This window comes from Aulostomus chinensis, chromosome 3 (genome assembly GCF_037954235.1).
Source record: "Aulostomus chinensis isolate RoL2024-O1b breed Wild chromosome 3, RoL_Achi_v1.0, whole genome shotgun sequence".
NCBI lineage: Eukaryota > Metazoa > Chordata > Actinopteri > Syngnathiformes > Aulostomidae > Aulostomus > Aulostomus chinensis.
The window spans coordinates 14,705,841-14,722,916 of record NC_141322.1 but is presented as its reverse complement, the minus strand read 5'-3'; the positions used below and the strand labels follow the sequence as shown (position 1 = coordinate 14,722,916).

The following is a 17,076-nucleotide window of genomic DNA, read 5'->3' as shown; positions in this document are numbered from 1 at the left end:
AACGGTTATTCACTTTGAACAATACAAGACTGCAGACATACAATATGCAGAAATATTTACATCTTTGTGTGTTGTTGTTCTTTAAAGAAAAGCCTAGAGTTCTTAACAAATAAATGTTTGTCTTCTCTGTGTAGTTTCAAGCCAGAGTTTTCGGAGAATTACATGCGACTAACTGACTGGATACAAAACTACTGCTTTTTTAATTTTTAAGAGCACATATCCTCATTTGAAGGTTCCTTAAAAAAATGAACTTACCAAGAGCAGCGCTAAAGTGCAGATGTACAGGTTGTTTTTTTGTTTTTTTTTAAAGATTATTCATAATCTGCTGTTCCAAAGTTATACGCAAACAAATGCTGCATACAAATTTTAAAACTGAAAAGAGAGGTTTATTACATGATAGAATCTGGAGCTGCATCTAGATAAGATCAGTATGAGGGCTTCTGTCTCTCATTTCAAAATTGTGGTGCTAAAAATAGACAGGAGACAAACTTCTGGTTTCTGTAATAGCATATTGCTTTCACAACCATCATCCTCTTTCGGTGGGCCTTCTGCAGCACTAACACACACACAAACACAAATATATAGACACACTCTTACACAGAAACAGTGACTTCCTGTTTCTAAAGTTAGTCTGCACCATAACATCCTCTTGGTTCATTTAGGCAAGCAGAAGCAGCTATTTCAGTCGAATGGCTTCTTTGGCTGGTTTCTGCAGTTTGAGAGTTACAGATGTCCGTCCGTCAGTAGTATTTATATCCTCACTGTGGCCTGTAAATGTGCTTTGTTTATTGTTGGGCTGGAGTGAACGCCACATTGGTATTGGATGGAGATCAGTTTGGAAGTGTCACATCAGGTTAAGTGCAAGTATACATAAACACTGGCAACAGAGTTGATGTTTGAACCTGGTGAATGTCTTAAAATATAAACAAATCATTTATCAAGCATGTCCAAGTCTGTGTGAATTCAGGTTTCTGAACAGGCTGCTCTTTGTATCAACATAACATACCCACACCCACACTCACACAATAGCATTTTAAAGACAGCTTCTCTACCATGTTGCCCACCTTCAGCCGTTCCCCCTGCCTATCTGTCACCTATCCCTCCATCTTTGCCTCTGTCTCTGCCCCCATCCTTATGTTTAGAGGAATCCACAGCTGTTGGGGACATTCTGTCCCTCTGCTTCCTAGCAGCTGGAGTATCAATCTCCTTATGTGTGCATCCATATGTGTGTGTACTTGTGTGTGTCCACCCAAATGCGCGCCAAGATATTAATAGGTTGCAGTTGTTTCTTTTGAGTGTACACAGCAGGTCTTTGTGTTTGCATAAGAAGGATCTGCGTGTGCGACAGTTGAGGGAGCATGTACATGTGTATCAGTGCTGGTGTGTGTTGGTGTCAGTGTATTAATAGTGCCCATTTGTTTCCTCTGAAAGAACTCCTGTATGCCTTTGTGCGAGTCTCCATATATGCAGCTGAGGCAGCTTATTTTTAGTGTCACCTGTCAGTACGCATATGTTGCTGTGTGTAATCAAGAAAGTGTTGCTGTATGTTTGCTGACACTGAATTTGTGTGTTGCCATTTCTCTACTTATTAATAGCATAGTACCACTTGTTTTTATGAGTGAGTGGCGTGTGTGTGTGTGTGTATGTTCTTGTAAATGTATTAATAGCAGTTCCAATTGCCCACACACACACATTAGCAGGTAGCAATTATTAAAAGGAGCTTTGTATAGCTCAGCTAACTACAAATGAATGTGAAGAGAGAACATGTTTACTACAAACACCTATGGGTAGAAACAACAAAATCACATTAGAACGGCTTAGATGTCGATCAAGCAAAAGGTGAAGATTTGATAGCTCTAACAAGTAGTGTCAAAATTTCAATTGTAAATTAGAAATAGATCATTCCACTTTGTCTCACAAGCAGGATTGTCCCCGCACCAGTAACAGATGCTGAAGACACCACAGCCGCAGTGGAATTAAGGGACGACAGAGCAACGGCTGTTGTAAATGGATACTGTTTACGGATTGTACACTACTGTACGGTGCTTCACAAAACAATATTATATTTTTTAAGGGAAATATGAGATCTTGTAATTGTCAGGCAATTTCTTTGTTTCTCTCATACTTCATAGTCAGTCATCAGTGTTTTCTACAGTCCATGTCACTCTTACAAAGACCTCTTTCAATGTTGTGTCTCTAAGAGGAGGTGAACAGCTCACTGTAGAATGTGTGTATAGGAGACAGTGTCATAAGCTGGCAAGCTCTTTAGAGTGACTCTACAAGTTTAATTCTCACAGCTCAAACAGGCTCTTAAAATGGCTTCATTATTTCTTCCCAAAGGTCATCCTTTGAGGATAGGACATTTTCAATCTGGCCTAGGGTGTTGTCATGAGGGTGGCATGAGACTGAAACGAATACAAATATGTGTTACTGCTAAAATAATTGACACAAGTGATCACGCTACACATGACAGGTATCTCATTCATACCAAAGTGATGCAACACAATACATAAGTAGCAATACACACCCACAGTCAAATTTGCCACATGCAAATCATTACCTTAGCACTGCCTTCAATTATGCAAATAAAGACAGGAACCACAGTTTGACTTAACAAGAATACTGGCTGGCTTCCTTTTTGGACTACATCAATGGACTTTAACTTGCACTGCCTACTTCAGTAAGCAGTGCAAGTTAAAGTCCTGGTTACCTAGTCTCCACTCATTAACATCCAAACCTGCTAAAATTAATTTTACTGATACCATCTGGGTAATATGACTGATATCACTGATTGACCTGTGGTATGATGTGGCAAACTGTACTTTCATCTAGCTACTACACTTGGCCATATACTAATTCAGATTATATTTCAATTAATTGTGCAACTCTATCTGAAAGAATGTGGCCTTTACACACCCACACACAGAAATGTTGCCATGCATTTGTGCTTCACATAAGAAAACCCAATACACGGCGTGAGGATGGAAAATGATTTGACTGAGAAAACAGGTTCTCATGCCCCACTTCCTACTATAAGTCACGTCGGTGTCGACAGAATATGTACCACGGTGTATTATTACATACTAAGTTAGATGTCTGTTGACACAGAAGGGTTTCTTTGATTCAACTGTACCCTGCAGTCAGGAAAAAGAAGGCTGCTGTCTTCTGGTACTAGCCTGCTTCACTGCTGGTTTTGATAAACTGACTGTCTTCTGACAATTTTCTCAATGCTCTCCATCTTTTCCACAAACACACAAAATACACAAGTACAGTTGTTCTCCTTTTGCTCCCATTTCACTGTTTTTGAGGAGGAGGATTGTATCAGTAGTCAGATGAGTTGAACTTAAATCAGGAACAGGAAATGTGATCTGGGGCTGTGGCCGGTCCAGAACACTGTGTCTATTGTCAGCACACTGCTGTGGCTCACATTGGGAAAACACAAGGGACTTTTAAAGGTTATCTGTCCTGGGAAAAGGTTGATATTCACATTCACAACAAGTCTGCGGTAGAAATGTATAACGAAAATGGATACTGGTGATGTCACTCTGGCATGTAATAGACTATTCTGGTCATTGATACTTACGAATAATCTACTTCTCATGCTACTGTTAAGACAACCAATTAATTTCAAATTTTCACATTTTACAAACAAATACAAGTTCATGCACATGAGGGTAAGAAAGGCTGAAATGTAGTGAGCAAAGATAAATATTAATATTCCGCCACTCTGACCTCATCAAATTTACCTGATGTCAATATTGTTAACGAGAATAGTTCTTCTCAAAGCTTGTAATAATTAACACCTGAATGTAAAGATACTAGAATTAACATGGAAATAACACAAACAAAATCCCACTTGCCATATCTCTTTTTCTCTGCCATGATGTTTCCTTTCAGTCGCATCAGACTCAAACATAACATAGTGATGTTACCATGCTGATGCTAAATGTACAATACTAATGCTGCCACGCTAGTGATGCTACCACACTCATGCCCTTTCTTAAACCACAGACTACACCTTCCCTATGTGTTTACTATGCACTACAGTCAAAGCCACGTAATGAGTAGCATCTCAGTAAGACAGAGGTTTCTTTTTAAAACAGTCTTTCCACTTATCCTCCTCTTCCTCTGCTGACGTCACTGCATGCAGGCTGCAGGCACCCTCTGTTCCAAACAATGCTAAGCTAACACATTCTACATCCGAGCAACTCTGATTTTAGCTGATCCCTGCAAAAATGCATTTTTTTAAGCAAAACAACATGAAATAAACACAGCAAAATAAAATAAGAAAAAATAAAAACAGCAGAAACAACTTAGTGGTGGGTTCCAACCAATAAGGAGGACTATTTTATATTACGAAAAGGGGTCCACATCTGACTCATTGAGATCAATTCATATGTATCTTCATATATGTTTAAATATAAAGTCCATTTTCAATGTATTTTCAACAGCTTAAGAGAAGATAGACGGCAGTGGATGGGTAGGAGACAGTGGAAACATTAAGATGTATCTATATACCAAGTGTATCATCCATTTGGCAGTGACTTGCAGCATTTTTTTTCAACCAATATTAGCTCTCTAAATAGATGTAGCCCATTTTGAAAAAAAAAATTTCACGCCATCTTGGTACATCAGTGAGTCTTCCAACCTCAAGGAATTTAACATTTTTCATTTGAGAACCTCTAAGTGTTCTGTTATGCTCTAAATGTGAACCATCAGAATCCTGGGTTGGAACTACCTAAAGAACAGACTCTATACATTGTTGCTGCTTTAAAAAATATATAAATTTGATTTGTTTTGTTCCATTCAATAGATGAACAACTAGATTTTGTATTCTTTCATGTCAAATTGTCATTTGAGCTATCAACCCCATGATCACACACTTAGGACAACATGTGCCTCAGTCATGCAGAATTCAGAAAATTTTAAATATACATTAGAGAATTTGGAGACAAATAAATCAAATTCTGGAAAAAAATTCAAACAGATTTAACAAGGGACGATAAGCAGAATTATCCCTCACCACAATGAAAGTCAACTGCAGAAACAGCAATCAGGTACAGTAAACTTATTTTCTTCTCTGCCTGCGTTTTGTTTGTCTGCCAGCTGTCTCCAGGGCTGTGTTCTGTAACTTTGTGCCTGACAAAAGTGGGTGGATGTTTGATAAACACCAACAGACAACAGTGTTTAGAAACTGCAGTTTAGAAAAACATAACAGTATAAACATGCATTCATATGTGTCTTATTCTCATGCAAAAAATGAAACTTGCTCTTTCCAGTGGAAACCTTTTGTGGAGGTGAGTCCACACAACATATGGGCATGATGGCATTCTGTCCCATCAAGAACCCAACCTCAGTAATTACACATCTTTACAGGAAAAGGAATGGCACCCATACTTCACCATTGCCCAAGATAATGTGCTAAGTGTTCATCTACACGAGAAAAAAGCTGAAGGATGTCCCAGTTAAATTGACTGGGTGATCAACCATTTGGGTAAGGTAAGACCATTCATGTGGAATAAAATCACAGTCATTATTCTTCTTCTGTGAACCCAGCATACACATCTGTACACAGTCTTTGCCTGCTGCAAATACAACCACGCAAGCACACAGGGAAAATGTTATTCACCCGCTCAAGAGCAACAATGATCTCTGCTATTCATGTGAAAGTATGAGAGGAAAAGTTTAAGTGATCTGAGAGGCAACAGAAACTGGATAGAGCAGTGTAGGTGGTGTCGATTCCTTTAGCAAGGCCAACATGAAACTAATGTAACTGAATCCCCACAACAGCACTGAGGCTATGACCTCATCCATGCAGAGAGAGAGAGAGAGAGAGAGAGAGAGAGAGAGAGAGAGAGAGAGAGAACCTGGACACATGAGAGCATTATTCCATGCATGGCTGCCTGTGTGGGTGTGTGTAACCATGTATGCATGCATGTGTGTTTTTATTTTCAAGGGCTAGGGTGGGATCTAAAATTTTATGACTTCTGTCATAATAATGCGCACACTTAAATACAGCTGCCCAACCACAGGGCCATCAAACAACCAAACATTTGTTGCCTAGCAGTGAATGAGTCAAGCACTTCAATTACATTAGGGGCAGAAATGCATCCGGTGAAAAATTCTACTCTGGCAATGTTACATTTACACATTAGCTTGATTTATTACCTCACACTAGTTTTAATGTGTCAGGTCCACCACCTAATGTTAAAGTCAGTCATTAATTTCCCTTATGGGGGTCCCATACGCAATTATAATTTACATGTCTTGATAATAACATAAATTAATACAATTTTTAAACAAAAGACCAAAAAAACTAAACCGTCAGACAAAATTTGTCCTAAAATGGCATGTTAAGATGGTCAGATACCAATTATTACAGTTGCTTAGGTAGATCTTTACTTTTCCTCATTTAACAAAACACAACCACCAACCAACCAAAACAGACAAACACACAAAACAATATTTGCAAGTGTAAATCTCAGCTAGGTTAGCTAATACGGAGGCGATGGGCTTTTAACTTTTAATATTACAAATACAATTTTGTATTTGGACGAACTAACTTATCTGGTATACAACAACAACAAAATAAGTAGCCTTAAATACTATTTTAGAATAAATCAATAGTTTATATTAAAAGTAATTACTAGCACCTTTGCTAGCTTCTATGGCAAATAAACTTACCTGTAGCAGGTGAGGTGCGTTTGAGGTTGAATACGGTGGTGAATGGGAGTGACAGACAGAGTAAATGTGGTCCTACCGAGTCAAACAAGGGTCAGGAGATGTAAAAACTTGGTCCAGGTGTCCGTCCATGCCACCGCCTCGGTACTTAGACTACTCTAGTGGCCGTTAACGTCAGCGAGAGAAAACAGGAGTCTGCCTCCAACCGTCGGGTCGGCACGTGCTGCTGTCAGGAGAACTGTGTGTACATCCAGAGAGAGAGAACCTCACGATGTCTCCTCTGTTACACAGGGGGACAGAAAAGTGTGTCCGCAGTGACCGAGGACTGATCTGCGTTTCGCTGTTTCGCCGTGTGAGCGTGTGTTCGTCTCTCTCTCTCTCTCTCTCTCTCTCTCTCTCTCTCTCTCTCTCTCTCTCTCTCTCTCGGTGGCGAAACCGCTGATAAACGTCTCGCTGCGCCGTCTCACCTTGTATGTGTGTGTGTGTGTGTGTGCTGGTGCGAGGGCTCCATCTGCTGAGCTCAGCTGCCAGGATGCTGTGTGTGTGTGTGTGTGTTTGTTTTCGCGCGCACGCGCGCGTGTGTAATAAGGGTGTGTGATAAGAGGTTGGTGGTTATGGTTATAGCTGGTGTGTGTGTGTGTGTGTGTGTGTGTGTGTGTGTGTGTGTGTGTGTGTGTGTTTGTGTGTGTGAGTGTTTTTGCCTTTGCTCCTTTTGTTTCACATCTGGGATAACAGTCGAGAGTAACCAGCCTACTCAAAATACTTCTACTCTCTGCTAATTTAACATTAACTACCATAGAGGAAGTTCTCAAAGTTCTCAGAAGTACATAGAGTAATATACAGTATAGTACCAGTAAAAGTTCTTCTATATATTTGCAGTAAGAGTAAAGCAGTGCTGGAAGAAGTACAAAGCTGCTCAAGTAAAAGCAGAGAAGTATTTGATGTTCGGTTTAGTTAAGATTAAAAGCATACATTCTTAAAGTTGTCAAGGGTCAAATTTGAAAGTACATCATCTTCATCATGTGTTGCCATGTGTACTATTCAAAATACTTTTTCTTCAAAGTAAACACTAACTGATGCATTCAGATACAAGTGGAATAAAAGTAGGCCTGTCAGGTCCTCAAGAATACAAATACAGTAGAGATACCTTTTCATTGCAATTAAGTACAGTACTTGAGTAAAAAAACTACTTCACCACTGCTGTAAAGGAAAGGTGCTCATCAAATGTTGAGTTTTCCTGAGGCTCCATTTAGGCATTAGTACTGTGATATTTTAGTGTCCCTTGTACCTACAATGCCCTTCTTTACAAAATTATACTTCATCATCAAAAACAGAACGATACTCGACTCTGTCCTTCTTAGGCTTCTCAATAGTTGGAGTTTTTGAGATACAAGCAAACAGCCAGCCAAAAGCCATGTTAAAGTTCCATGAGATACAAACTATTTTGTCAGAGGAAATTATTCAGATATATTCAAGTATCATCCTGCTCTCATGAAGTCACTAGTTGCCATGACAACACAGGTACCAGGTAAGGTTAGTCACTCTCGTTTTACTCCGACTAAAAACCCGACTGGAACATCAGGAATACAATAATGATTTGGATGATGCCGCTTGATTAATAATCAGCACTCAAGTGCTTCCATAAGCCTAAACACTCAGACCTTTGTTTATCTACTTTGTGGAAACAGAAACAATGTTTCACTATATCCTACACAAATTAAACGCAGATGATTAATTCAGTTAGCCAGCTAAGTCTGCAGACGGGATAAACAGAGCTGAAATACTAGCATCATTAGTATGAGCACAGCAGTTGGTGTAAGAACAGAACCTAAGACAAATTAGTTTGCTATTCTCCTGCAAAAATCTTAACAAGTATATGTACTTCTTCCTAATCAAAGCGCAAGTTCACTGACAGTGCAAGAGAATGAGCGATAACACCAGAAATGAACACTGAATTTGAGGAGAAGCTTGATAGTTCCTCCTGACAAGAAATATGTTTTGCTTGTAACTGTTGACCATAGTTGCTAAAAGGACAAGAGGTGATTTGTTTGTTCCATTTCTTCAAAAAAGATTAGTTCTCTAAAAATAAGTCACTCCGACTCACTGCAATGCTCCTTCAGATTGCTCTCATATCACATGTAATGAGATACATTTCAATAGTTTGAGTTGAATGTGAGGACGTGATGATATGGTTCATGGCCATCTCCTGAGGATAGTTTTCATTACTCGGAAATCGATGGAACTTTTTTTTTTTTTTAAATTTCTGGTTTTACAACAATTACATCCTCCAGCAACGCAACATCTGTGTAACTTTGGGACTCTTTTATGGCATCAGACAGGATATTTTAAAGTGGAAAAAAGGAAGCCTTTGGCTCCTATCAGGCCCTCTCTCACAAGCCAAGGATATAGTTAAAATGCCTTTACTGGTTAGGGTATATCACAGTCAAGTAACGGAGGAACGTGGCCAGTTTTCCTGGTGCTACATCTTCAAGCAACACCGTATCTAAGTAACTTTGGCCAAAAGAAACAAAACTGCAAATATGGATGATAAAATAACTGGAAAACTATAGTATAAGCCATTCCAAGTAGGCTGAAGGCTTACAGGAGAGATATGTTTACATTTGATTTATATCAAACTCCACACACACACACATATACTGTATATGTATATATGTATATGTATATACAGTACATATGCAAACTCATAGTGGAACCTTCACATGCTACTGCTTTACCTTCACATATCATTTGATGTCTCCACTGTACTACGATGTGTGTACTTTTCCTGCATGTACAATGAATTTACGATGTATTTGTAACATGCTCAAGTCTTGTCGCATGTTTCATATGAACACTTGTAGAAACGTCAATCTCAGGGAAGCTCACCGAGTGAGCCAGCCTTTGCCACTGCTGGCTCTGGTCTTTTGTGTCCTGTGATGCAGGCTCTGCACGCTTTACTGTTGTAGAGCTAATGGTATAAGGGGAAAGTTATAGGCTGTATTAGAAACATTGCTTTGCACTAACAACACTAATTTAAGCAGCCGTACGTCTTTTCCCTTGCAATCTTGGCAGTCCATCCCCCGAGTCATGGGGTTGTCTGGATCTTGAATAATTTGAGATATGTACAAGCAAATTGAATTTCATAGCACTTTTTCCATTTTGAACAGCACATGGTTGAGACAGAGTGTCCTCTCTTTGCAAATAGTGTGCGTAATAGTGTGTGCTTAGTAACTGTTGCCACTTACGTTACGTTTTCCATGAAATTAGCTCATTCAAAAACAGTTTCCATTTAAAAATCATTATAGAAAACAAAATAATTTACTTGTGATTTGGTATGGCCTTCACGGATAATTTCAGCAATCATAAAGCACTGAGTAAAGTGATCTGATGTTTTGGGACAAGTTATGCAGGAGCTGAAAAGCTACTGAAGTTCATCAATCTGAACCCTGAGGTTGTTCGTGTCCACCTGCGGAGGATTGGATGCTGCACTCTGATGTGAAGGACACATTTGGAGGGAGATTATTTTAAAAGGCTTGCTTTTGAAATGGAAAACAGCCTGAATGAGTTTTGAGCTACAGATTGAGTTATTTAGAAATTTTTAAAATAATCAGCCTTCTTGGAACCCATACAGACACTAATACCTAATATGATACATCTGTGACTAGTCAGTGTTTATTAGCAGGACTGATGAATTTGGCTCTGTAGTTGGTGTTTCTGTACACACGTCATCAGATGTCAACCATGCTCTCCCTTCTTATCTGTCCCCCTCACGCTACTTCTCCGCGGTGTCTGCCGTATTAAGGGCAGTGCCACTGCCGGCTTGTGTGTAGGTGTTTGTGTGTATGCGTGAGTGACGTACTGATGGCGAGATTTATCACCCCTTCTGCGTAAATTCTGCTCATCTTAGAGTACAATGAATGATGCTGCAGAAAAAAAGAAAACATCCCTCCAAGACGCTTAAAGATGTTCAAACGGGCTGGAGCTCGCACTGAATCCCCAGTATGACTCTAAAACTTCAAACCTGGATGGTGAAGAGGGGAAAAGACACATATGGCACCCATGGGTAGGACTCCAAGGTAGAGATCTGTGGCCAGTAGGGCTTATTCCCTTTCCAGTTACAGGAAGCCAGTAGGAATGAGAGGAATGCAGTCAGGCAATACGGTGAAGGAGAGAGCAGCGGTTGAAGGGCAGATTGCCAAAAAAGAATGAAAGAAGAAGAGTCAGGGGAAAGATAGGGAGAGTTAGACAGTAATTAGAGAGTGGAAAGGCACAGGTGTGAATGATTAAGCATGCCTCCACAACAGCATCGACGCGCTCACACACCAAAATAAGCGGCATGTAGCGGCGGCTGTAGCTGCATGCAGAGCAGCAACTGTTGTCTCGGATATTGACGGTTTACTGTCCATCATCTGTGACGTGAAATGCAGAAATTCCACAGAACATTACTGGGACTGACTTCCTTGTAGAAGACAGAGTTTCATAAACAAGAATTTGTTTTTTTACTATCCAGAAGGGGGTCCACTTGGTTCTTATGCACATTCATGCACATCACGTGCATGCAGTGACCTCATCAGACACGCACACTCATGCACGACATGGCTAATGATGTCATTAAGATTCTCACCACGTAGCGATCCGTTTGTATTTGTTTTTAAAACCAGTCTTTGAAGCTACAGTCAATCTTCTCCCTGCACAAAGTCAAATATAGCCAAGTTATGTATTGACTTTCTAGTTACAGTAAATGATCTGATTATACCTAAAATGAGACAGCATAGCTTAACAAGTAGCTTCTCAGTAAGATAAATGGCCTTTAAAAAAAAAGAAAAAGTCATATGTCTAGAAAAATATTCACATGTTGGTTATTCCATGAACATGATTTATTATGAGCAAAGAACATTCTGCTGAATAGGTTTTGGCTTAATCTGTACCGCAATATGTAAAATGTACCAATTAATATTTCTTTAGAAAAATTAGATTGAAATCATCTCCTGTATCTTACTTAGGGTTCGGGTGACCATATTTTGATTTCCAAAATGCCCAGCCTACGTCACAGGTAACACAGTACCGTAGTATTCTGTGCAAAGCGCCAGTCAATTTCAACACGCGCTAATTGGTCCCGTGAAAAACAATGAAAACCAGACATTTTCATGAATTTATAAAACCCCCCCGGACAGGCTGAAAAAAGTGGACATGCCCGGGCAAAAGAGGACATTTGGTCATCCTAACTTAGATGCTTCTTGTTAAGCCATTCTGTGTCATATTTAGCATCATAAGATCCTTTGACATGAAATTAGACCATTATGCTTGGTGCGATTTGTTCAGCCCTCAAACTCCACTCTGTCCTTTGATGCGGATGAGGGGGAATTGTACAAAAACAAATCACTTGACTGTCCTTTTCAATATATTGTCTTACTTTGATGTATCTAACAAAATACAAACCCTCTGACCTTAGATTTCATGAGAAAAACCCTTTAAGAACCCTAAGGCAGAAATCTCTAAAAGAGCTAAAAGTTGAATAGGAGAAAGCAGCTGCAGCAGAAGCAGCGTTCATGGTATGTGAGCTCGTCCCACTGGATGACGGGATGTCAACCAACACAGAAAGAAATTCAGCTACACAAACAGTCTGACAACCTTCACAAGACTGAAAAACATCCATATTGTGTACCAAAAATTGGTTTTGGAAATGTTTTGTCTTGTTTTCACTGACTTGTGTTGTGAATAATAAAGAGCGTAGCACGTGTTCAGGAAGGCTCCGCTCGGCTCAAGCTAGCAGCTGTGTGGTAACTTTGAACCGAGGAGGTACTGAGAGCTGCTCGCAGTGGTGGGTCGCCTCGAAAAGCCTTTCCATTCCCAACGTCAGAGCGAAGTCAACCCACAGAGGGGAGAGATAGCGCTCAGCGCTCGTCTAGTTTCTCTGGAAACTAACTGTGGTGCGGGAGAGTGCTGCTTTACGACGCCTTCACAATCCCGTGTGCACATGTGTGGGAAAAGGTTAAACATTCAGTTCAGAAAGTTGTGTACACGCATGAAAAGGTTGGCTTTTAAAACCGAACAAAACTCTGAGACTTTCACAATGGCTGCTGCTCACCTTGAAAAACATCTCAGGATGTCTTTGAGTAAAGATAAAAGGAGAATATTCATGAGGTTAAAGGTCAAAACATAGAATATAAAATCAAATATGGAAAATCATATTCCAAAAAACATCTTGATTTCTAAAATAAGGCTTGTATTTGAATGTAAACAGAAAAAGAGAGTGGAGAAAGCCCAAATATATTATTTAAATGTATTATATGTCCTACTAATAAGAGTTTCCATCTCTGAAAAAAAATAATTTCCGAAACTATCTAGTTAAACTGCTTCCTCCATGACGAAATCCCTCTGACAATCTTTCCTTGCACAATTAGACTTCCCCTGGCAGTCACTTTACTATGAGATCACAGTCTCTTGATCAGCTTCTTGCAGTGATAATGTTTTTCCACCAGGGGGTGGTACTCAAATAATTGGCTGAGGTTTTAGTTAATTTAAAAGAAACATGTTCAGGTGTCAGAGATGGACGTTAAGTCGTGAGCATCATGGACATCAATCACTAATCTGCAGTTTTTCCTCTCTACAGGACTAAGTCGACCTCAGGTGGCAGCAGCCTTGAGTCTCATGAGGAGCCCTTTCCAGACCAGGGTGGACGTAATTAGAGGTGATCCATTTTAGATCGCCATGTGCAGCCAAGTTACTGTGCAGTCCTTCAGAGTCTTGGAAAAAGTGACGGAACTGATGCAAGTCCAAAAGTCATTTTGGTAATTGAAAACAATATATTTAGGTTTTGGCAGGATTTGTCCTCTCAGGGAAACAAAAACCTTTAGAGAAAGCAATTATGGATGAAGAATTGTGAGGACAAATCACTGGCCACTTAATAAGCTACACCTGTACCGTGTAATATAATTCAAAACAGCAAGTCTGCCATGAATTCTGCTTTTATGAAGCTCGTAAGTTTTCAGTTTTTTGTCAACCTGTCAGAAAGGTCATAATTCTACTTCATGTTCATTTCTGGTCGTCGTGGGTGGGTTGTTTTTTTTTTGTTTTGTTTTACTGATGTGTATTATATTGAAAGGTTTCTAATATTTCCACTTTTCATGTTGGATTGGCAAAAACATTAAAAACATGTCACTGTAATGTAACCCAGTTAAACAAGACCGCAAGCCACAACATCAATAATAGTTCAAACATGTAGTTAAAGTGATATTTCCCCCAAAAAGTAAAACGATTTTGCCTGTCAGAATACTTTTACTTTTCCAAATAGGTGTCTTGCTCATGAACATGTTTTGTTTTTACTCCTGCATCACTTCTTTATGGCTCAAAAATGCAGAAAGAGCCAGCTGTGTATATTTGGCTCAAAGCTAATGGCACCTCAAGGTCATTAACGACTTCCAACAGCAAAAATGTACATAGTAACGTACAAACAAATGTACATATGGTGTTCATCGGCAGTAGCACTAAGAACGACCAGCTGGTGATTGCGGTCAGACAAACCTGCGCTCGTGCGCAATACCGCTGCACCTGCATCGTTTGTTTAAACCCCAAATGAAAGTGTGAACACACGTGAGAATACGACGTGGATTAAACCAGACTGTGTGCCTGATAGTTTGTGAACAGATTGGTTTTTGGGGACAGTTTTCTTCTGTTTGTAGTTGCTGGCCAGAGAGCGTTGTTAGCTTCAAGCTAAATACGTGTGTCTGGTTCTTTATGCATTTTGGAGTGACAAAGATGTGACGCAGCAGTTAAAAAAATGTCACCTTTCTTGAACTTTAAAATACATGGGGGGGGGACGGGACGTATTGCTTCAATTTAAAACCTCTCTGAGAGTGTCAATCAAAACCGAACACTTATATTTGTAAAGGCAGAATTGAAGTCGGAGTTCTTGTTTAGGATCTACTAGATTGTAAAAAGAGGACACAGTGAAGTAGCCTGACCATTTCTTCTTTTTGCTGATGTAAACAAAACCAACAAGTTGCGTTTTTAAAACTGAAAGACACAACATTCCAGTCCCGCCGCGTCCTCAGCTGACACGCTTGATTTAGACACCTAAGGCACGACTCCTTGACTGAGAAGTAGTATGAGTCAGAAGAAGGAGAGTCATGTCCCCGAGGGCCACTTCCAGCTGACTGTGGCCTCTTAACCTGCTGCCCCTTGACCTCCGCAAACTAAACACACCCGCACTTTGTTGATTTATCACAAAGTTAGAAATTCAGACTCTTTAGTTCACCAAGTTAGACCAGACTCCAGTGTTGAGTGAGACTGGGATTTTCAGGAAGGACACTGACACAGGGACTTTTTACACGCACTGTATTTCCCAGATTTTTGACACCACAAGCAAATAATGAAATCCGAGGAAATCCTTCAGTGTTGATTTCTGGAAATACTCTCACGTTTTTTTCTCCTGACTTCTGGGGGGGTGAAGTGGGGGTGGGGGCTGTCAACCCTTAGTTTAGGAACCCTTGATCTATATCACACCTTTTAGCAGAGTCTCTTGTCTATAAAAAAAAGAAAGAAAAAGAAATACAAGTTGACAGCAGTTGCAGTTTTTGTGTAATAACCCAGAATTTGGTGTCTCTCAGCTCAATCCTTAACTTGTTTAGGTAAAACTAAGCAGTTAGCATCACCATGGCAACCTTGAACTGCAGCTGGGTCTAGCCAACTGCTTCCATATGCTTCTCTGGTGTTTGTGGAGTTAACCTGACTGTCATAGAAGTATTCAACATCTGAGTGAGCCGTGGATCTCCTTGGAGTGCAATTTGACTTGAATATTGCTTCACTTTTTAACACATTTGCCACACAAATCTTAGACAAGTATGACTGGAGAAGCAGAACAGTACAAATCCTTCTCTATAATATACCTCCAACGTTTTCAGTTCAACAGCGTTTGACTCTAAATTGTGACATACAGCAATAATCTGAGGTACATTTGAGTGAAAATGCAACATATAGGACCTGTAATTTATGAAAAGAAGTTATCAGCCTAAGCGTTCCAAAAGCCAAATCCTTTTTGAGGTCAAAACATCACTTTTTTAACCAAATAAAGTCATAGATTATTCTTGGAGAGGTCGTACAGGAATGTAGGTCTGATGATGTAGCCCAAAATATATATATAATATATATAGCCCAAAGTCTCTAAAAATGGAGCAACAACAGTAAGTAAAAATAACGCAAATGGAGAGTTTTAGAAGCAAACTGAAACCAGCATTTGTTCCGTGCAGTGGGACGCGTACACATGCATGAAGAGATGAAAATAAAAGAGCGAGGAGGAAATAAACGGCTTTCTGTCTAACATTGTTGGGTTGGTTATAAGAGACAGAGGACCAGTTGATGAAGCTTCACGCCACAGACCTCCCATCAGTGATTTCAAGTATATTGGTGATGTGATTTACATGCCGCGAGAAGGTTTTTGTGTACATGCGCCAGAGAGATTCAGAGAGGGTTTTTTCAATCTCTCTCTCTCTTTTTTTTTTTTTTTTTTACCAGAAAGGACAGCTGGTGTTTTGACAGCGACTTCATAATTCTCCTGGTTGCAGACTTCTACGATCTATCTCCTCTGTTTGATCTCTTGTCTCCTACATTGGGGGACGGTTGTTGTGCGTCTCCTCATTCTTTTTTGCATGGACACTCTCCAGGGTGGGTGGGTCTGTTTCCAATTTGCTCCCCTTCCCCGACCTGAGAGACAACACCTCCAAAACCAAACAAACATACGCCCCCCCCCCTTCAAAAAAATGAGGGACCATTATTTTTTTCAGACCGCAGTGGTCTTGTGCTTAGTGTAAGTGATTTAAAAGAATTTGCTCTGAACAAGGTTCTCAGAGCTGAAGCAGACCACCGCATTGGTAAAACTACAACAGTTGAGTCCTCCCCTCAGACTATAAAAGCCTGACATAGTTTTTGTGGGGATATAAAAGTACAATGTACACAAGTGTTAAAAGGTTTGTTTACAGATACAAGGTGTGTAATATCGCCTACCAGTTTTGGTTGTTGACATCCAGTAATAGTTTCCTCTGTGTTCCCACAGCAGTCCAGTCAATCAGCGAGGCAGCAGACAGGCTGGGAGGCTCGAGGGGAAGATAGATCCTGCTCTGACAGGGGAGTGGTGCTGAAGCGCTGGAGCCTGGCTCTGCTCTGACACAGGGAGTCACAACCAGCTCTGACTCCCTCTGTCTTGCACTTCCTCTCATGTGAGCTAAGCAGCCGTCTCTCTCTCTCTCTCTCTCTCGCTCTCTCTCCCTCTCTCGCTCTCTCTCACTTACTCCCTCCCTCTAAATTCTATTTTTCAGAGAAGACAGTTGCTCTGCTGTATCAGCCCCCTGTAAGTTTTCGGTGCTACCCCTGCACCAGAAGCTACAGGGCGGGAGGGAG

At 40.2% G+C, this 17,076-nt stretch overlaps 1 protein-coding gene across 6 annotated transcripts in view; it reads right to left on the bottom strand.

Annotated features, from left to right (window-relative positions):
* Positions 1-16,827, bottom strand: part of LOC147267803 (histone deacetylase 7-like) — a 48,093-nt gene extending 31,266 nt beyond the window's left edge. The window contains exons 1-2 of one of the 6 annotated variants that reach the window (XM_086198867.1): positions 6,685-7,088; positions 5,024-5,139 (exon numbers count right to left, since the gene is read on the bottom strand). Coding sequence is in view for 2 of the 6 variants with exons in the window: in XM_086198862.1 (XP_086054988.1) it covers positions 5,024-5,139; positions 6,761-6,813 (169 nt within the window). In the remaining 4 variants the exon portion in view is untranslated. Of the gene's footprint in view, positions 1-5,023; positions 5,140-6,684; positions 7,089-16,683 lie in introns of those variants that run through there. The other 5 variants (XM_086198862.1, XM_086198864.1, XM_086198865.1 and 2 more) reach the window with 5 other exon arrangements.
* Between the last annotated feature and the right edge of the window lie 249 nt (positions 16,828-17,076).